This window comes from Thamnophis elegans, chromosome 10, assembly GCF_009769535.1.
Source record: "Thamnophis elegans isolate rThaEle1 chromosome 10, rThaEle1.pri, whole genome shotgun sequence".
NCBI classification, from domain to species: Eukaryota; Metazoa; Chordata; class Lepidosauria; order Squamata; family Colubridae; genus Thamnophis; species Thamnophis elegans.
Genome location: NC_045550.1, coordinates 68,743,459 through 68,766,263, shown reverse-complemented (window position 1 = coordinate 68,766,263; position 22,805 = coordinate 68,743,459). Strand labels below are relative to the sequence as shown.

Below are 22,805 nucleotides of genomic sequence, written 5' to 3'. Positions count from 1 at the left end.
GCGGGCAAATGGCGGCGGCCGCGGCGGCGGCAGCTGAGGGCGGCTGCTCCGGTGGCGGCGGAGGCTCCGCGACGCTCATGCCGGGGGCAGCAGCGGCGAGCGGGAGCCTGGCTTCGGGGGGCTGCGGCGCGGCGGGCCCGTCGTCGTGGACGCGCTCGCTGGAGCGCTCGCTGGAGGAGGCGGCGGCCAGCGGCGCCCTCAGCCTCAGCGGCAGGAAGCTGAGGGACTATCCGCGGGGCAGCGCGGCCGGCCACGACCTCAGCGACACCACCCAGGCCGGTGAGTGAGGGAAGGAAAGGCGGCGGGCGGGTCGGACTGCGCGGCCCATGAGGCGCGGCGGAGCCGACTACACGGCCCCTGCGCCCCAGCCGCGCGCGGGGTGGGGGCGTTGAGGCGAACCTCGAGGGCGAAAACGGGAGTTGTTCTGAGGTAAACTCGGTGGTGGAAACGGGGAGGAAGAAGGGTGTGTGTGTGTGTCGTGTGAAACCATCCCCACCCGCAAAGATGGAGGATGACGCGCGTCGTGAGAAGGCGGCCCGTGTCTGACCTGCATCTCTTCCCTTCTCCCCTCCGCCCCCATCCAGTTGTTTTCATCCTGGGGTGTCTTTTTGGACCCAAATTAGGAAGCAGTTGGGGTGGGGGGGGTGCGTCTGTGTGTATGTTGGGAGGGTTGTTCAGGGTAGTCCTCGACTTACGACCGCAACGCGAGGCAACCGGGGATGTAGGTTGCTAAACGGGATCAGCCGTGAAGCGGGTCGCACAAGGTAGTCCTCGACTTACGACCGCAACGCGGGACAACCGGAGGTGTAGGTTGCTAAACGGGACAGCCGTGAAGCGAGTCGCACAAGGTAGTCCTCGACTTACGCCTGCAATGGGAGGCAACCGGGGATGTAGGTTGCTAAACGGGACAGCCGTGAAGCGAGTCGCACAAGGTAGTCCTCGACTTACGACCGCAACGGGAGGCAACCGGGGATGTAGGTTGCTAAACGGGACAGCCGTGAAGCGAGTCGCACAAGGTAGTCCTCGACTTACGACCGCAACGGGAGACAACCGGGGATGTAGGTTGCTAAACGGGACAGCCGTGAAGCGAGTCGCACAAGGTAGTCCTCGACTTACGCCCGCAACGGGAGGCAACCGGGGATGTAGGTTGCTAAACGGGACAGCCGTGAAGCGAGTCGCACAAGGTAGTCCTCGACTTACGACCGCAACGGGAGACAACCGGGTATGTAGGTTGCTAAACGGGACAGCCGTGAAGCGAGTCGCACAAGGTAGTCCTCGACTTACGACCGCAACGGGAGACAACCGGGGATGTAGGTTGCTAAACGGGACAGCCGTGAAGCGAGTCGCACAAGGTAGTCCTCGACTTACGACCGCAACGGGAGACAACCCGAGATGTAGGTTGCTAAACGGGACAGCGAGTCGCACAAGGTAGTCCTCGACTTACGGCTGCAACCTGAGACGACCCACAAGGTAGGTTGCTAAGCGAGACGGCCGTGAAGCGAGTCTGGCCACGTCTTCCTGGTCCCCGGGTTGTGAAGGGAATCTGCTGCAGGTGTTGTAAGTAACAGGGATGTTTGAAGTGGCACCGTTTGTTTGTCTCTCCCCATGGGCATGATGTGCCAGACCCAGGATGGCACGCGTGTTACGGTGGCTTGCAGAGCCCTCTCTGCGGGCATGCCAGCCGTCGCCCCAGCCCAGCTCCGGCGCGCATGTGCATGCACCTCCCTCTGGCCAGCTGGTCTTTCAGTCTCTGCCATGCAAGCACAGGGAGCGGGGCCCATGCGGGGGGGGACACATACGTGTGCGCATGCACAGAGGCTGGGCACATGCACATAGTGGTGCTCGTATTGCATTTTGGGGTCTTGTGCAGTGCCCTCGTGCCCCATTTTGGCTTCCAGGCCCAAAACGGGGCGCAGGAGCACCACAAGACACACACCCCCCACACCCCCCCCCCCGTTTTATGTCTGGAAAGCCACCTGCCCCAACCTAGAAGCCAAAAATGGACGAAGGGGGAGCACGGGGGGGGGAGTTGCACGCACATTGCATTATGGATACTGGCACATGCAGGTGCTTTTGACACGCGACAACAGAAAGGTTAGCCATCATTGTACTAGAGTCTGTTTTTTCTCTGCCTTGTATAATATATGTGGCTATGTGCATAATTTTTGTATTTATATTTTTGTCCTGTTTATGTAGTGTGTGTCGGAGGTGGTGACCCTTTTTTTGTCTGTGTGTTTCAAGGTTTTCATTTTTATTGCATATTTTTATATATTTTATCAACAAAGTGTTGTCTGGGTCTTTTCTTTTACATCCTCTCATATACATAATCCAATTTACATCATATCTCTGTTTCCGTTTTCAGCCACATTATTCTCTTTCCATGTTTTCTATCTTAAACGTATTTTCTTCATAGTACATAAACCATGTCACTAATGGCCCTGAATTTCTAATCTCTTACCATAACATCAACTCCATCGCTAAATTGTTTCTCAAATTCCCCAGTAGTTTTCCCCAGGGTTTTTCCTAGTCTCTTCCCACTATTTCCCTCTTTGCTGTTTGATTGATTTTGGGGGAGAGGACGTTCACCCCTTGTCTGAGGTGGTGACCCTTTTGAGAGCTGGATGCAACAAAATTTCATTTATTTTTTTTGTTAGTCATGTCCAATCCATTGTGACCCGATGGACCATGATCCTCCAGGCCTTCCTGTCCTCTACCATCCTCTGGAGTCCATTGAAGCTCACACGGACTGCTTCAGGGAGTCCATCCAGCCACCTCCTTCTCTGCCGTCCCCTTCTTCTTCTTTTGCCCTCCATCTTTCCCAGCATGAGGCTCTTCTCCAGGGAGTCCTTCCTTCTCCTTAGGTGGCCAAAGTCTTTGAGTTTCCTCCAGGACTGACTGGTTGGATGGCCTTGCAGTCCAAGGGACTCAATGCAGGAGTCTTCTTCTCCAGCACCAGAGTTCAAAGGCCTCCATTCTTTGGTGCTCAGCCTTCTTTATGGTCCAACTTTTACAGCCATCCATTGCGACTGGGAAAACCGTAGCCTTCACTAGACGCACTTTTGTTGGCAGGCATCCTTTTGTATGCCATTTAGTGTACTTTTAAAGTGACAAAGATATTGCTGAGTCTTAAGTCTAAGTGAATCTGGCTTCCCCGTTGACTTTGCTTGTCAGAAGGTTGCAAAAGGGGATTGCATGACTTCGGGACTCTGCGAAAGTCATGAACCCGTTGCCAAACGTTCTGAATTTTGATCATGTGACCACAGGGATGTCGTATGGTTGTAAGTGTGAAAAATGGTCATAAGTCACTTTATTCAGGACTGTAACTTTGAACGGTCACTAAAGGAATGATAAATCGAGGACTACTTGTGTTTTGTGTGTCTATGGGTTTTCTGCACCCCATTCTCCGCAGAGAAGTCCCGCCATCAAAGGACCAAATGATGGTTTAGCTGTGGACAGAGTAAGATGGGGATCTGGTTGCTCCTTGGGGAAGGACTGGATCCAGTAGCTTTAGATCTGAGTTTGTGCCAGAACCATCACAATTAAAATAAGGCATATTACACAACATAAAATGTATAAATACAAGTTTAAATTATGTAGAAATTAAACACATCTTGCCCAGAAACTAGCAGTATTGGCATATTAACTTAATTAATTTACATGAAGTGATTAATTTACTTCTGAGGAAATGGACATCTTGGGTGGAAGGTCTTGTGGCTGCATCCCTCAAAACTTTCACCAGTTTCCCCCGAACTGGGTGGCTTGGATATCTGAGTGAACATGTGTACAGGTAGCCCTTGAGTTACAACCATTCATTTAGTGACTGTTCCAAGTCAGAATCACAATGAAAAAAGTGTTTCTTGGCCATTTTGCATACTCACAACCGTAGGAGCATCCACGCCATCACATGATCAGAATTCGGACCCTTGGCAACTGGCTTGTATTTATGAGAGTTACTTATGCAGTCATGCAATGCCCTTTCGCGACCTTCTGACAAGCAACATTGATGGGGAATCTGGATTCACTTAACAACCGTGTTAGTAACGTAAATTGTAGTGATTAACTTAACTCTGGCAAAGAAGGCCTTTTAACAAGGGAAATTTTGGGCTGAACTGTGGTCGTAAGTCGAGGACTACCTGTAGGAGAAAGCTAGAGGAAAGAGAGTAGAATCAAACCATTCTAAGGCAAAAAGTAAACCAAAAATAAAAGTAGGAACAAATGCTTTTGCATAGCTGAGAGATGCAGAAGGAGGAGCAAGTGACATTTGACAACTGTCTTGCTTAGCAACAGAAATTTTTGGCTCAAGCGGGGGGTGGGTGGGTCGTAAGTCAAGAACTTCCTGTATTTAGGAATCTGGGCTCTGAGTTCAGGATAGGGTTTCTGCTTGTGGTGCAGAAAGAACAGCCACAGGAGAGAGAGGCTTGTCCTCAAATGACAGGCGGGTGTTTGTTGATGCAGGTTTTGAATATTTACACTCCTGTGTTAAAAGAGGAGCTGCGCCTGTCCGCAGGTATTTTGTGCCGAGGGAAAAAAACAAAAACAAAACAACGAAAGGATCTTGCAGGATGGAGTTCAGGGCCAGAGGAGGCTTTGATGGTTTTGTAAAATTATAGGGCTGCAAAAGTCTGTGGCAAGCATTCCCCAGGGACCATCCCTCTGGCAGCGATGATGAGGGTTTTTCTTTTTCTTGTAATTCAGATCACTTGGCTTGACCACACAAGAGCCAAGGTGGCGCAGTGGTTAAATGCAGCACTGCAGGCTACTGCTAGATCAGCAGGTCAGCGGTTCAAATCTCACCGGCTCAGGGTTGACTCAGCCTTCCATCCTTCCGAGGTGGGTAAAATGAGGACCCAGATTGTTGGGGGCAATATGCTGACTCTCTGTAAACCGCTTAGAGAGGCCTGAAAGGCCTATGAAGCGGTATATAAGTCTACTGCTATTGCTATTGCTATTGCTATTGCTAAACAGCAAAGGAAGAAGGCTGGTCAGCTGGCTGGAGGAACCTTGAAGTCTAAAAGTTGACCAAAGGGAAAAGGGTGTGGAGAGAAATCGAGATACAACCGAACCAGAGATGAAGCTCAGCAGATGCAGTTAAGGGCTAGTTTGATCAAGTGCAGTGTTTCTCAACCTTGGCGACTTTTAAGTCCTGTGGACTTCAACTCCCAGAATCCCCCAGCCAGCATAGCTTCTGGGAGTTGAAGTCCACAGGACTTAAAAGTCGCCAAGGTTGAGAAACACTGATCTAGCAGTTGAGGCACCAGGCTTAGAAACCAGGAGGCAGCGAGTTCAAATCCCTCCTTAAACACAAAAGCCGACTGGATGACTTTCGGCCAATTATCAGAAGATTGTGAGTTCTAATTCTGCCTTAGGCAGGGAAGCCAGCTGGATAATTTTGGACCGAGTTCTAGTCCCACTTCAGACATGAAAGCTGGTTGGAGGACTTTAAGCCAATCACCAGGAGACAGGGAGTTCTAGTCCCACCTTAAGGCAGGAAAACTTGCTGAGTGACCTTGGGCCAGTCACTTTCTTAGCCAAACCCACCTCACAGGGTGGTTGTGGGGAAAATAGGAGCGCAGGGTATTAGGTATGTTAGCTACCTTGAGTTGTAATAATAAAAGTGGGATACACATAAATAAAACCTAAGGGTGATGTGCTGTTAAGATTTTCAAGCTTTTTTTTTACTTTGTGGATTGCGATGCTGCCCAGAACTGGAGTCATTAAAACGATGCATGCTGTGAATGAGTATGTGCTATTTTAAAGAAGAAGAGCAAATCCCTTTTCTAATTTTGTAACTGCAGAAACCAGGAGGGAATAGTTTACTAGCTTTGTGCCAGTACTGGCTGCCTCCTCCTCTCCGGTTTCGGGATTGGAAGGCAAGCTGGAGGATTGGAAAGATGTTTCCCCTTCCTCTTTTGCACTCAGGAGAGGCAGGAAGTAGTGAAGGAAGTCCTGTTCTGCTGCTGGATTACGGTCCCTGGGCTTCACAAATCGGCTAAAGCAAGGGTGGGCAACAATGGCTCCTTTACGACCTGTGGACTTCAACTCCCAGAATTCCTGGCTCAGGAATTCTGGGAGTTGAAGTCCATAGGTGGTAAAGGGGCCATATTGCCCACCTTGATCTAAAGCCTATGCATATTCTGATCTCTTTCTCGGAGGGGGGGGGGTGTAACCAGGCAGCCACTGCTAAAATGAAAATATTGGACACTACCAGATAATGAGATTCTGAGCCTTTAAAAATTGCAGACTCCTAAAAGTCCTTGAATTAAAAGGGGGAAAATATACAGGTGGTCCTCGCTTAGCTACTACAATTGGGGCTGGCAACTTGGTTATTAAGTAAAGTGGCCACTAAGTGAAACTACAACTGTATTTATGAGCTTACTTCAGCTATATTTGCAGACCTACATAGTTCTCAAATGAGAGGACTAGTCCTAAAATTATTTCTTAAACACCGTGGTAACTGCATAGAGTCACTAAATGAGGCAGTCACTTAATGAGGACTAGTTGTATTACGGAAAATTGTCTAGATCTTCCTTCCACCTCATAGAGAATTGTACGAACTTGTTGTGGACCTGGTGGGATGTTCTGCAGAATAGCTGGGGCGGCCAACATTTTACTGTGAAATAATCAAATGCACTTCAAATATAAAGGCAGAACTTGAGAGCTAAATAGGACCTTTTATGCATTGAAAAAAAATACATCAGGCAAACGTTGAAGGGTTTAGATATTCTTACCATATTCTGTTTTTACTGTGGTTTGACCGTGTCAGGGCAGATAGTCCTCAACTTACAGCCATTCATTTAGTGACTCTTCAGAATTAAAATGGCACTGAAAAAAGAGGTGGCCTATGACACTTTCACACTTGTGACTGTTGCATCATCCCTATAATCGTGTGATCAAAATTTGGACACAAGGCAGCTGGCTCGTATTTATGACGGTTTCAGGGTCCCAGGATCATGTGATTCCCTTTTTGTGATGTTCTGGCAAGCAAAGTTAACAGGGAACCCAGATTCACTTAACAACCATGCTACTGATTTAAGAACTGCAGTGATTTGCTTAACAAATGTGGCAAGACAAGTTGTAAAATGGGACAGAATTCACTGTCTGGCTGGAAGTTTTGGGCTCAATTAGGGTTATAAATCAAGGATTGTCTGTAAGTGCCAAAGTCATGCTACCTTTACAAAAGAAGACCTTGGTATAGCCTAGATTTAAGATGGATGAAATAATGCAGACGATTGAATATTAATAGGTTTGTCCCAATTAGAACAAATTATCTAGATAGACTGTACTGGTTGAGCAGAAGAAAAAAATAGGGTGTTTTGCATCAAAAGAGGAAGGAATATAATGTTAGAAATTATTAGCATGAAGCATTGTCAGACAGATGCCATTTTATGTATGGCTGCAGATTTTTGAAATGTATAAAAATAATGAGGAGGAAATGGTATATACTTTATGGCCTTAAAGTATCAGTAAGAAAAATATCCAGTGATGAATGTCCAGATGTGATATAGGGAGGCTGATGTTTGCTTATAGGTTTGCAGACTGACTTCCATTATATTAGCCAGAGGTAGTGAATGAGGGCAGGATAAGCAAATGTGTGTGTCTGTGTGTGGAAGGGGTGGGGGATTACATTAAAAAAAATCTTTTAGACCAAATTATTCAGTTCAGTAATTGAAAAATTACTGTTTGGGAGATAGTTTTCACTATGTTTTTTTTTAAAGAAAAGAAACCAGAATATTGTGGATGCTCTATATAGCAAATAATTTAAGGTTCTAAGCAGTTGCAACTCATCTACCTTGACCAAACCAACATTAGTGGCTTTCCAGAAGTGCTTGCTGCACATTATCAATTTTTGAAGAAAATGCTGAGAGCGACCGTCTCCTTTTAGCAGATGGGCACCAAAGCTCAGAGAGGAACGTTGACTGGGGACTTTCCATTTCATGTTCAGAGCAGCTGTAAAAAGTTTCTGAATGTGTGGACTGTGCATACTCCAGAACTGAGAAAGCAAATGAAATTACGACATGGAACATTTTATCTGAATGTAAATTCGCTGGAGCCTACTATATATTTAGGATAGAAAGGCAGATTGCCGTCTTTATTTTGTTTTCGTAATAATATTGTGTCAAGTCCTTGGTTTAAGCTTCACTCTGTTTTCCCTCTCTTCAGAATCGATGGTGGTGTCAAATTTTTAAGCCTCTGGTGATTTTGGCAGAATCTGACAAAACTTTCGTTCCCATCTTTAAATTCCATTTAGTGTAATTTGTGGGGCGTCATACACAGTGGGATTGGGTGTGCTGGAGGAATTTTATCCCCTTTCTCATACGCTTTGCAGGATTTAGGGCAAAACATTAATCAGAATAAGTTGTGTTTACATGGAGAACAGAGGTATACAATCAAGGTTTACAAGAAAAGAGAGCTGGCTGTTTGAATGGCAGTTTTATATCTAAATATATAAACATAAACGTCAGTTCAGAATAAAAATGCTGGCAATTTCTCGAAATCTGTAGTCGTTTTGAGAAATATTTCCCCCCAGAACAAAATAGTAAATTTGTTTTCGAAAAGTGGTATAAAATACAATGAATTCGGTATTTTATATCAGAGTATCCCTCGCCCCTGTCTACTTCATCTCTTATTTGGACAAAGTAATGAGATGAATTAAATTTGAAATAAAGGCTAAGTAAATATATAAATGACATTTAGTTAAAACATGTCTTAATATTTTTGCGGGCCTAAAATTATGCATCTTTCCCATACCTCTTATACGTGCCTCCCATGTATAAATTAACAGAATAACAGAATTGGAAGGGACCCTGGAGGTCTTCTAGTCCAACCCTTTGTTCAAGCAGAAGGCCCCATACCGGTTCAGACAAATGGTTGGCATGGAGTTGGAGTCACTGAGTGTTTTTATTGTTTTCCTATTGATATTGAGCCATTAAGTTCTTTTCAACTCCTAGGGACCACATAGATAGGTTTTCCTCATCTTGTTTTGAATTTTGAATTGTAGTCTTGTATAGATAAAAGCTGATAATAATAGAGATTAGTAGGATGAATGAAATGCTGAAAAAAACAACGAAGGTAGGAATTCTCTTTCAAATATATGAATTTGTTTCATAGTGCTGAAAACAATTGAGGGTAAGTGGGCGTAATGGACGGAAACTTATTAAAAGATTGACAGTGTCCTTATGGTGACTACAATTAACCAGTGGAACTACTTGCCTCCAGAGGTTGTGGGTGCTCCATCACCGGAAGTTTTTAAGAAGAGACTGGACAGCCATTTTTTTCTGAAATGGTATAGGGCAGTGATGGCAAACCTTTTGTGGCTCATGTGCTTTAAGCTGGGGGAGCGCAGGGGGGTTGTGCGCAGGTGTGCCACACCCATAATGCTATGTTCATGACCCCAGCATGCATGCACGAATGACCAGCTCCCCCCCCCCCCATTTTTGGCATGCTTTTTTCGCTCTCCCCAAGTTCCAGAGGCTTTATAGGAGCCTGGGGTGGGTGAAAACAGCCCCCCCCCCGGGAGCACGGAAACTGGCCCTACGGGCAAACTGGAAGTTCGGGAACGTACTTCCGGTTTGCTCGTAGGGCTGGTTTTAGCCCCCCCCCCCCCCCGCCCCAAGGCCTTCAGGAGGCTTCCCTGAAAGCTCCGGAGGGCAAAAAAAACGACCCTACGAGCAAACCAGAAGTACGTTCCCGAACTTCTGTTTGCCGGTAGGGCCGTTTTTTTGTACTCCGGAGGCTTCAGTTCCAGAGGTCGAAAAATGGCCTCAAAAGAAGGCTGAGGTCAGCTGGCCAGCGTGCACATGCGCGCTGGCCAGCTAAAAGGGCAATGCCTTGCATGCACTGAGAAATGGCTCTGCGTGCCATCTGTGGCACGCGTGCCATAGGTTCGCCATCATGGGTATAGGGTCTCCTGACTGAGCAAGAGGGTTGGACTAGAAGACCTCCAAGGGTCCCTTCCAACTTCGTTGCCCTCTGTTCTATCCAGCAAAAATAAAGTTGTACATTGTCACTTCTGCTAAGCCAGAATTGCTTTTAGGCCGCAGAAGTTTATAAAGTTTGCCTCACAGGAGACCATTCCCAATGAATGTAAGAAAAAAGTGTGGATTAAATGAAACATGTGACTTTCTTGGAGGATGATCGGTAAGCTGAGTGTGGCAGTTGTGTTTAATAAAAGATTAATAATAGATTGGTAAGCAGGATGTATGATAGGCTGGCCTTGTGTATCGATTTCTCATCACAGGCAGTTAGTCACATTCATTCTTCCTCCGCCAATGTCTGTTCTATGCTTTTCCTGAGAGGCAGGAAAGATGGGGCCAATGGTATACCAATTCACAAGAGAAACAAGACCCTGTTTAGAAAGATGCACTTGGTCCTAAATCTAAACATATCGTCTTCCCTGGGACTTGAAGCTAAAGACCCATAAAATGCTGTGTACGTGTGTGCATTACAGCCAGAGTGAGCTATAAAATAAACTGAAGCCACATTCCCTTCACCGCATGGTTACCACTAGTAACCACAACTGTTTGGATGCATAAATAAAGCTATCTTTCACCACAGAAGTCATAACAACACTGCAGGAGGCTAATAGATCTGCAGTTAAATTGTGGATTTCTCCCTTTATTTTCAGCTTTGGGTTTTTAGACCTATCTCTGTTTTCTGATCTTAAATAAAAACAGGTTGAATTGGGTTTTGGAGGAGGTGAATTAGGACCTCATTAAAACTCTTCCTTTTTTGGACATGCCCATTCTCTAGCCCTTTTAATCGGTGTAACTCCATCCCATAAAATGTTCCACCGTCTAAAACTCTGTTGTAAAATTCAGAATAAAGCTGTCTGGGCGAGTGTATATAATTTTATTTGCTGTGTATGTTTAGAAAGAGAGCCTGTGTAAGGCATCTGTTGTTGATTACATTTATAGTCTATCTTACAGTCAGACAAATTTGCATATTGCAGGAGTCAGAAGTCTCTTGAATTCCGGCATGATAGGATGGTTAGTTTTATATTTTCCGGGTGTTGGATTTACTATAATTTACTATACGTTGGGCTGCTCTTGAATGTGGTGCCTCTCTATTCCACCCACCCATCTTGGTTCATTTCAGTGGGCCCAGAATCAGTGAGCTGCATGCTTTTACCTTACTAAATTAATTTTTTTAACTTGGTGATCATTGTGGGTCCGGTATATTTGTTGTATTTAAATTCTCGTTTTAGTATTGTTTGTGTCTCACCATCTTGCTAGCCATCCAGAATTGCTATGGCAAAATGTGCAACCATACGCAAAGAAATACATGCATACAGGTAGTCCTTGACTTACAACCATTTGTTTAGTGACTCTTCGAAGTTACAATAGCACTGAAAGAAGTGACTTATCACCGTTTTTCCACACTTATGATCCTTGCATCCTTCTCCTGGTCCCATGATCCAAATTCGGATGCTTGACAACCGACTCGTACTTATGGTAGTTGCAGTGTCCCAGGATCACGTGATCCCCTTTTGCGACCTTCTGACAAGCAAAATCAATAGGGAAGCCAGATTCACTAAACCACCGTGTTACTAATTTAGTCATCTCAATGATTCACTTAAAAGCAGTGGCAAGAAAAGTCCTAAAATGGGGCAAAACTCACTGAACAAACGTTTCACTTAGCAATATAAATTTTGGGCTCAATTGTGGTCGTAAGTCGAGGACTACCTGCACAAGAATCCAATCAACTCACAAGGGTAAATTGGCACTAGATAAAGGTCAAGGGAATTCACAGGTGGGAGGATTGGATTTTGGTCTCTTGTGGCAATGCAGTGGCTCCAACCTAATGGCACATTTAACCTCACCTTCCTCCTCAGCCTGCTCATCTCCAGCAAGAAGTTACTTTTCCCAGGTAAATTTTGCCCATCCATGGTGGGTCATCTCTGCCCACTCACAGGGATATGATGGAATACAGGATGACTCCTTTTCTTCTGGCCTTCAGGGAGGACTAGTACCTTAGTGGTTCCTTTTATTACATTTTGTATTCATTTTATTTTATTTATTTTATTAGACTGCTGTGATGCTCCAGACATACAGTAACTTTGAGCATCTTAAAGTCCTCCTGCACATAAGCAAGATTAAAGCAGCAGAAGTAGCCAACACTAACAATCCCATAATGAAATGTTGTGTAAAAACGCATTTTACACTTACACACCGCCTACAGTTCCTTGGGATTAAGATGGACAAAGCATTGTATAAATAAACAAATATATTGGAAGGATGCCTACTTGGCCCAAGTTCTCTCTTAGACATTCCACAATGGTTAATCTTTTGTTTTCCCTTCTGGGTAATTAAAAGATAAATGTCTCTTCCTTATTTTTCCAGGTTACAAAACCACAGGGATGGACAGTCTGTGGCTCCTGAACTCTGTGCGTTCCCTAAGCCCCACTTTTATTGACTAGAACCCCGGGCCCCTTATAATTTGCACGAATTAGCTGCATGGTTGATGCAGGGAACCCTTAGCACTGTGGTATATAGGTAGTTCGTGACTTATGACCCCAAATAAGCCCAACGTTTCTGTTGCTAAGCGAGACTATTGTGAAGTGAGTTTTGCCCCATTTTAAGACCTTCCTTGCCACAGTTGTTAAGTCAAATCGCTGCAGTTGTTAAGTTAGTAACATGATTGTTAAGTGAATCTGGCTTCCCCATTGACTGCTTATTAGAAGGCCGCAAAAGAGGATCAGTTGGCCCCAGGACAGTGCAACCGTCATAAATACGAGCCAGTTGCCAAGCGTGCAGATTTTGATCATGTGACCATAAGTTGATGCAGTCATAAGTCATTTCTTTTCAGTGCTGTTGTAACTTCGAACCATCACTAAACAAAGGATGACTGTAAGTCGAGGGCTATCTGTAATGTTAAAGTGTGCAATAAAGCAACTAAAAAGTCAGTTTCTTCCTGGAAAATGTGGAAAATCCTCGTACTGCCTGTATCTTTGCAGAGTCTTTTCTAATTTGCAACATCTAAAGCTGAAGAAAAGCCAATAGCAGAGATAAGATTCATTTCAAGATAATTTTTACCTTTCCCAGGAGTAGTAAACATTGTTTTCATACCAGTAATTTTAGCTCAGAATTTGTACTAATTGTGGGACTGCTATATCAATAGGGAAGGTTAATTTTACATCCTTCAGGGTTTAATCCACCTACCTACCTATTGTCCGTCCGTCCTTCCATCCATGTATCTATCTATCATCTATGACAATAATACATAAAATATTGACATGATTGTCAGTTTGAACAAAAGACCCTGTTCAATTTCAGGTAAGCTACCTTTAAATAAATGCAAGGCTAGAGTTTCACATTGAAAATGCAGAAACTACTTTTTGCCATTGTCCAAGATAGCGCAAAGTAACTCCGTCACTCAGGTGGGATGGGCGGTGTAGAACTGTGGTAAATGAAGCACTTAAAACTCCCATAATTTTCTAATTACCCCATCTTTTTCCTCGCAGTCAGGGTAAAACCAGATTTCTCAAACGTTGGCTGCTTGTTCTCACTGCAATTTCTTCAAGGTGTGTGCGCTCAGATTTCCGGTTTCTTGCAATAGTCTTCCTTGAGATGTTGAGAGGAACTTCCTGCCTGCCGAGGCGGTCACAGCTGGCTGGCTGGCATGCGAGATGGCTTAGTTAGAAATGCCTGCAGATGTGGCTCTGCAACCAGCAGACTTGCGAGTTCTAGTCCCACCTAAGGCACAGAGACTAATATTATTTTCTTATATGTCTTCCCTCCCCCCCCGCCCCCCAATTTGACCCAAGTCTGCTTCTTCCTGAGGTTAAAATTGAGTATCCTTAAAACAGGCCGGATGCGTGAACGAAATCCTACTCTATTTTTATGTAATCTAATATTTATAAAGTACAAAGGAATTGCCTGTAGTCTTTGTAAAAAGCATTTGCTTTTCAAAGACTTGCTTATGATACTTTTCTTTTTCCTTTTAAATTTCATTCTTTCCTGAATCTTTTTTTCTCTCTGCGAAAGCAGCCTGAATATCCTTTTTTAAGAATGGGAAGTATAACTAAGAACATTTGTTGTTAACAGCATCTCCTATCATTCTAGGTTTTGGGGTAGAAAGTTCTCGACTTACAAGCATTCATTTAGTGACCGTTTGAAGTTATGTCAGCACTGGAAAATGTGACTTATTTCACACTTACCACCGTTGCACCATCCCCATGGTCACAGGATCAAAAATCAGAAGCTTAGCAACTGGCTCATATTTATGACGGTCGCAGTGTCCCAGAGTCATGTGATCCCCTTTTGTGACCTTTTGATCACCAAAATGAATGGGAAAACCGGATTCACTTAACAACCATGTACTTAGCAACCACAGCGATTCACTTTACAACTATAGCAAGACAGACAGTAAAATGGGGCAAAGCTCACTTAACAACGGTCTTGGTTTGTCTTGGTTTGCAATGGAAATTTTGGACTCAATTGTGATCCTACCTGTATAGCAGTGGTGGGATACAACCTGTACAGGCGTACCGGTGCCTGCTGGGAGCACCAGGTACCGTTCTGCCCTCCTTACCTGTATTTGAGCCGATCGCGGCTTACGCACACAGAGCATACGGCGCCTGTGCGATGCTCCGCTATGCAGCTGGAGCGTCGCGGGCGGTAAGTACGCATGCACCCGCTACGCGTGTGCTGTGCATGTAGTGGACGCCCCACCCCATTGCACCGTACCAATTGCAAAGGGATCCGGAACCCACCACTGCTGCATAGATTACCAAATTTGTAATCCAGGCTATCTGCCTGGATTTGGAAGTCTGTAACATCGCTTTCACGCTCTGTTTTCAACCTAATTTCCCTTTTGAGATAAAATTCCTAGATGATCTTGTAATTTCCTTCCTTATATCTGTGGGTTGAGCCAACTGGTAGTTTATTAGGAATGAAAGAAAACCTGTTCAAGCAATTTCACACACATCATGTAGTAATATTTCTTAGGACACTGGGAGCAATTTCCTCCCTCTATTTTGAATGTGTGCAATTTTCTAATGCCGTGCAGAAAATGTATGTCAGGACTGGCCCCCCTCCCCGATCACTTCCCAGGAAAGAAACCTCTTGACTCCATGAACTTAAAAGAGAAGAGGTATTTTTACTAGGAGAGATCTGAATGCAGCGAAATCAGGCAGGAACTGAAGCAAGCGTGTGCTAAGATTACGAATTGAAAATCACCCCACAGCCATTCGCCCCCCCCCCCCTTCAGTAGTCAGGCAGACAGAATCCAATCATCGTTCAGGAAGATGTTTTGAGAAAGGCTCCAGTCCAGGTGCTGTGCTTTCTTGCAGGCAATTCCCAGGATGGTTGGCCTTGAAACTATGAAGCAGCCCCTGTGGTGCCTCTCTGTCTTCCATGAATCCAATCCTCCCCATTGGTTCTCAGCACTTTATTCTTCCCCCACCTGCACACACTTCCCCTCCCAAATACCCATTGCTCCCCCTCCCCGTTTCCATGGCATTCAGCATTAAGCTTGAAAGAAAGAAAAATAGATGGCCAGGCTGACATTACGTGTGCAAAACAGGAGAAGGTGTATCATATTTGTGGCTTTCTTTTTTTCCTCTTTCTCTCTTTTTTTCCTGGTTTTACATGCCTCACTTGACTGTAGTGAGGAAGCTTGTTCTGCCAGAGAAATTACAAGCTTTAAAGCTCCCTTGTGACAGTATCATAAATCAGCCAAGTATCTTTACATAGGTTACAAGAGTTCTGTGTTAGCCGAAAATCAGAATCTAGAAGTCCTCAAATGTGTGTGAATAAGGTTTGTTAGGAAATGATATTACCAGAACCCTCCTGATTTTTGCTATCTTTGCATAATCATGCCTTTTATTGCAAAAATGGAACAAAAACACGCTATCTCCTTCTGCATCCTACTTTTCTTAAAACTGCAATTATCTCACATTGTCATTGAGTGTGTTAGTTGTCAGCCAGCAGGATTCTCTTCAAATGTGGCTGTGCAATGAATTTCAGTGGGGTCTGTCCGTCCAACCATCCATTTTTATGTTGGGGTTGGAAATGGAATAAAGCACAATAGTAGTTCCTGTTCAGCAGCCGCAATTGAGATTGGCAACTCAGTCCTTAGATCAGGGGTGTCAAACTCAAGGCCTAGGGGCCGGATCAGGCCCGCAGAGTGCTTAGATCTGGCCCATGGGGCTGCCCTGGAAACAATGATGGACCAGACCGCGGTGCTTCTGCCAGTGAAAATGGAGCTTGGAAGTGCGGCATGCAGCCCTCTCAAGCTCCATTTCCACGGGCAGAGGGTTGCAGGAAGCCGTCCTGGCCGGAAACAGCTCGTGAGGGCCACATGCGCGCCCCCCCGAACTTATTTCACTCGCAGAGGCTTGCAGGAGGCCATTGCGGGCGGAAACGGAGCTTGCGAGGGCCATACGTGGGGCCCCTGAGCTGCTTTCTCTGGAAGAGAGTTGCAGAAAGCCGTCACGGGTGGAAAAGGAGCTTGCGAGAGCCACACATGCCCCACCCCCCACCAGTTCCTTTTGCTGGCAGAGGGTTGCAGGAGGTCGTTGCAGCTGAAAACGGAGCTCGGGAACCTGTTTTGGTGGGCAGGACATGAGGGCCACCAAAGGCGCCCCTGACACAGGTGACGTTGACCTGGCCACACACCCCGTGCTCCCTCCCCTGAGGTCAAACACAACCCTGATGTGGCCCCCTAGATGAAGTGATGAAGTACAGGTAATCCCCGACTGTCAACTATTCACTTAGTGACGATTTGATGTTACAACAGCACTGAAAAAAGTGACCATTTTTCACATTTAGGTCTGTTGCAGCATTCCCAAGGTCATGAGATCAAAATTCAGTTGCTTGGCAACTGGCATGTATGTACGACGCTTGCAGTGTCCAGGGGTCATGTGTCAGGCCTGCATTTATATGACTATTTAAGTATAAATAGTCTTAAATGGGAGGGGGGAATAGAAGGAGTAGGATTTTGGAATGTACTGTTTTTTATTCTTTATAAGAAGCAAGATTTCCCCCTTTTGTGAGCCTTCTGACAAACAATGTCAATGGGGAAGCCAGACTCACTTAAAAACCGTGTGACCCACTTAACGACTGCAGTGATTCACTTAACAACGGTGGCAGGAAAGATCGTAAAATGCGGGCAAAACTCAATAACTGTCTTGCTTAGCAAGGGAAATTTTTGGTTTAATTGTGGTCGTAAGTTGAGGAACTACCTGTAGAAGATGCGAAAATAGGATTTAGAGCACTAAATAGTCAGGATCATTTCTAGACATAGGGGGAAAAAAACTACAAACATATTTTTAGAAGGAAATCTTCCTTGGCTATTATTTTTCTTAAAAGATTTTTTTTTTTTTTAAAAAAAGAAACTCTTATTTTCCTGCCTCTGTCAGGCGGCATGTCACAAGCCAAAAGAACAACACTCCCTATTCCCTATTCTTATGACTGGCCAAATGGATATTAGACACAGGACACAGCAATTGTGGTTTGTCTGAATTGCCCCATAATTCACATAATAACCCGTGCATTATTTCTGATCTTGAATATTAGCATCTTGACTTTTGCTTGAAAGACGATAAAAGGGCGCGCTTCTATCCATATTAAAAAAGAAAAACCAAACCCTTGGAATGCTTTTTTTATGTTAAAACATTCGAGTCAGCTTACAGCAGCTGGGGAGCCACACTTGTACATATAAGGCTGAAGGATAAATTATGTTCTGATCTAAAGTTCAAAGCAGTAAATAATACTGTATAACTCAAGATAAATTAAGATTCCTTGGGCATCGCGCCAGGATCTTCCACCGGCCGTCATTACGCTAATGTTTATGTCAAGTGAATTTTGATCCCTGTCCTATGAGGAGATGTGTATTTGCACACTGTTGTGTTCCTTCTTTCCACCGTTTTTTTTTTTTTTAATAATGTGTATCTCCTCCTTGTTTTTTTTTAAATGTTAGGGCTGCCCAGGATTTGGTTGCCTGATAGGTTACCATGTAAACTGGAATGAATGAATAAAATAATAGCAACAGTGGGTAAATAAGGTTAGAAAAGACTAGGAACTTGGATGAGTGTCACTTCATTGATTTGGATGGCTTTAGAAATTGAACAAACAAACAAATAATACATTTGAATTGGTCTTGATTGCTAAGAGCAAAGGAAATTCTCTAGCTAAGGATAACCTGTCTGGCATTGTAGATATCTCCTTGTGAAGACACCGGAAGAAAGATCTTACTGCTTTCTTTGTCAACCATGACAGGTGGACTTCAACTCCCAGAATTCCCCAACCAGCCATGCTGCCTAGGGAATTCTGGGAGTTGAAGTTCATGGTTGTTAAAATGGCCAAAGGTGAGGAGCACTGTCTTGGATAGCACTGATTTTGCATGGGCTTATGTAAGAAGACTCTTTAAAGATGTACCGTATTTTTCAGAGTATAAGAGCTCCAGGAGTATAAGACGCACCTTAGTTTTTGGGGAGGAAAATAAGGGGGGGGGAAAATCTGCCTCTACCTACCATCTGGCTAGTGTCCTTGCAGAATTCATCTGGCTAGTGTCCTTGCAGCAAACAGCCAACAGCCTGGTCAGCTTCAGCACATTATCACAGCCTGATTCAACCCGAGCAGCTGATTGGCAGTTGGATCAACCTCCCAGAATACCACCAATCAGCTGTTCCAGACTGCAGGAATTGACGCTGCCAATCGCTGTGTTCGTGCGCTGTGTTTTTGGCCTCTGCACGCCCTGTTTTTGCCCTCTGCGCGTCGCATTTTTGGCCTCTGCATTCCCCGTTTACGGCCTGTTCCAGGCCGCAGGGATCACCATAGCACATTGCTGCCTCTGCATGTCGCATTTTTGGCCTCCGCGCATCACCACAGTACATTGCTGCCTTTACACGTTGCATTTTTGGCCTCCGTGTGTTGCGTTTTCGGCCTCCACATACCCCGTTTGTAGCCTCTGTGCATTGCTTTTTCAGCCCGTTCCAGGTGGCGGGGATTGCTGCTGATCCCCACTGCCTGGAATGGGCCAAAAACGCAATGCGCAGACAGTGATCACAACAATGGGCTGTGGTGATCCCCACAGCCTGAAGCGGGCCATAAACGGGGCATGCAGAAGCCAAAAATGTGATGCACACAAGCAAAAAACGAGGTGTGCGGAGGCTAAAAATGCAATGCGCAGAGGCACCGATCAGCAGTGATGAACTGTGGCAATCCCCGCAGCCTGGAATGGGCCATAAACTGGGCATGTAGAGGCCAGTTTACGGGACTTCAGCAGTGGGCGGGACTTCAGCAATATTCACTGTACAAGATGCACAGACATTTCCACCCGCTTTTTTTGGGGGGGGGGGAGAAGTGCATCTTATACTCTGAAAAATACACTCTCCCCCACCCCCAAATTGTTAATTTGCACATATGACCATTGCAAAACATGGAAATGAATTGCTTTCCTAATCCACAATCTTTTAAACTAATACCTTTTATATTGACATATTTGAAGTCTCTGTTTATTGTTAATAATGGCTTAATATCAAAATAAACTTCCAGAATCAATTGATTTCAGCAAAGCCATGCTTTAGTTTATGGTATTTAAAGATGAAATGGGAGTTTTAAGATCAATGCAAGATAGTGGCAATTATTTAACTAGTCATGGTCTTTGAGTCCCTCCTCGAAGATGGTCTTTGCAATTTAATTGTCTGAATATGAGCTTTAGTTAGCAGTGTCTGGCTGCTGATTGGACCTGGCTTCCTGAATGCTTGTCTGGTCTGCTTAATTCATGTCAGAATATTGATTTATTTTCTGTGTGCTATGACAGTACGTTGGCCCCATTCCATTCCTCTTCTGGAAGTCTGCTAATTGTCCTTTGAAAACTGGCCTGATGAGGGAAGGCAGGAGAAATAAACTATAATGGAACCTATTTGTCAGCAGGACAAACGGAGTCCTCAGAAGATCATTAGATCCCAGGCCTCTGACGCCTCTTGTCAATACTTACTATTCTTTGGAAGGCATTACACAGAGTCTACAGTAAAATAAGGCAATTTTGTGACCCAACGGGTCACCAAAGCGTACTGTATGGAGCCAGCATGTAATAATGCTGGGGGAGAGAAGGCTGCTATGGATTGAAGCCCCTTCTGTTCCTTTGGTATTTATAGACAAACTTTTTCATGAATAAATCCTGGACTGAGAGTGCCCTCATTTTCTTTTATTAGAATTTAAAATAACTGGCATTTGATCCTGGCCGGCTCAAGGTTGACTCAGCTTTCCGTCCTTCTGAGGTTGGTAAAATGAGGACCCAGATTGTTGGGGGCAATATGCCGACTCTATAAACTGCTTAGAGAGGCCTATAAAGCACCGTGAAGCCGTATGTAAGTCTACGTGCTATTGCCATGTTATGTAGAGAGTTGGAAGTGACCTTGGAGGTCATCTAGCCTAACCCCCTGCTCAAGCATGAGATCCTATGCCACTCCAGATAAATGGCTGTCCAATCCCTTCTTAAAAACCTCCAGCGTTGGAGCAGCCACAACTTCTGGAGGCAAGTTGTTCCACTGGTTAATTGTTCTAACTGTCAGGAAATTTCTCCTCGGTTCTAAGTTGCTTCTCTCCTTGATTAGTTTCCATCCACTGTTTCTTATCTTACTTTTCAGGTGCTTTGAAAAAAATAGTTTGCCAGGACCCAAATTATCTGGAATGCACTTTTGGATTCACAGTTGTCAGTTGATAACTTAATTATTTGTTAGATTTATATCCTTCCTTTCAGATTGGATCTCAGGATGTCCTAGAGATAGTGTCCTTTCCCCCCTCCCCCCTTATGCCCAGCAAACCTGTGGGTAGGTTGAGCTAAAAGCAAATATGTGGCCAGAAGGCTCGCTCCCAAGAAGATTTTTTGTGGCAGAAGATGGACATTAACTGGGGCTCTCTTGTGCCAGCCCAACATTTAACCGCTATGGTACACAAACCTTCCTGCTGTGGGTAGCTATCATTTCTTCAGCAATGGGATAAAGCAGTTTAATATCATTCCTTCTTTTCCAATCATGGTGGGTTTGGGTTTGGGATGTGGCAGTGCAGATGGAGTCCCCTTCCCCCCTGCCAGGTTAGTTGTATCGTGGGCTACTTCAGTGAATTTGATTGCCTCTTTACCACTTTTGGAATAAACTCAGTTTACATATTGCATGTGTGCCTGTGTATATATGAGGGGGCTTGTGCCCGCCTTCCTAAGACGACACATCAGAATCATTAATTGTGGTCAGAGATCTGGTAGCTACAGGTAGCTCTCTGCTTATGACCACAATTGGGGACAGAATTCCCATTTATTTACTTATTTGGAGAATTTTGTAGCCGCCTACTCGCTCCAAGCAACTCTAGACAGATTACAGTCAATAAATTAACACAAAGTGGAAAAAATAATACATAATAAAAACTAATAACCCCCTCCCCTCCATTGTCTGGAGGTTGTGAAGTGAGCCATGCCTGATTTTGCAACCTTGTTTGCCAGGATTGTTGAGTAAATTACGGCAGTTGTTAAGTGAAACAAGCGGTCCCTAAGCAAATCCATCTTTCCCCTGTTTTCTCTGAAGGTCACAAAGGGCGACCAGGGGACCCCGGGACATTGCAGCTCTCGTAAATACATTCCCATTATAAAACTCCTGAATTTTGATCATGTGTCTATGGAGACACTATGAAGGTCGTAAGTGTGAGGACCTTACACTTACTGAGTAACTAACTTTTTTCAGTCTCCCTGTAACTTCGAACACTCACTGAATGAATGGTTGTAAGTCAAGGAGAATCTGTAAACGTTTGATCTTGCTTCTCTATAATGGGCAAGGGGTCCTGGAGTCATCCGGATAATTTCTCTAGGCTTCTTTTCAAATACAGGTAGTCCTCGACTTACGACCACAATTGAACACAGAATTTATGTTGCTAAGTGAGACATTTGTTCAGTGAGTTTTGCCCCATCTTACAATCTTTCTTGCTGCATTTGTTAAGTCAATCACTGCAGTTGTTAAATTAGTAACATGTTTGTTAAGTGAAGCTGACTTTCCCCATGGCTTGTCGGAAGGGATCACATAACTCGGGGACACTGCAACTGTCATAAGTGTGAGTCAGCTGTCAAGCATCTGAATGTAAATCACGTGACCATGGGGATGCTGCAAGGGTCACGAGTGTGAGCTCCTAAGTCGCTTCTTTCAGAGCTGTTTGTAACTTTCAACCGTCACTGAATGAACTGCTGTTAGTCGAGGACTACCTGTCATACATTTGTGAAGTGAATCTGGCTTCCCCCGTTCACTTTGCCTGTCAGAAGGTTGCAAAATATGATCACGGGAGCTTGGCACGCTGCAACGATCATAAGTACGAACCAGTTGCCAAACATCTGAATTTTGATCACAAGGAAATACTGATGCAAAATTCAGAAATGGAAATTCGGAAGAAATTACAGCGTGAAAAATAGAACTGAAACCAGAAGCATTCTTATTAGGACTATTAGACCAAAAAATGGATAAACAATCTCAATATATAATCATACACATACTCACTGCAGCCAGGATTGAGTTCGCACAAAACGGGGGGGGGGGGGAATCAATACACCCGCAGATGAAACAATAATTAGAAAAGTACTCGAATGTGCAGAGATGGACAAAATGAGAATAGAACTAAAAGAAAGAGAAGAATCGGATTTCTATAAAATATGGAATAAAATTCATAAGCGGCTAGAAAACAGAAGCCAAAACAGAAAATAGAGAATGTAAATATATGGTGATATAAATAATCAATATTATTATGCGTTAGTACTACTGTTGTTATAGGACAAGGTAAAAGCAATAGGAAGGCAATTCAGAATGGAGAATTATAAAGGCTAAA

At 44.5% G+C, this 22,805-nt stretch overlaps 1 protein-coding gene across 4 annotated transcripts in view; it reads left to right on the top strand.

Moving 5' to 3' along the window:
• LRCH3 (leucine rich repeats and calponin homology domain containing 3) overlaps positions 1-22,805 on the top strand; it is a 104,686-nt gene continuing 81,881 nt past the window's right edge. For all 4 annotated transcript variants that reach the window (XM_032225165.1, XM_032225164.1, XM_032225163.1 and 1 more), the window contains exon 1: positions 1-279. In XM_032225165.1, the coding sequence (XP_032081056.1) occupies positions 9-279 (271 nt within the window). In that variant the 5' untranslated portion in view covers positions 1-8. The remainder of the gene's footprint in view (positions 280-22,805) is intronic.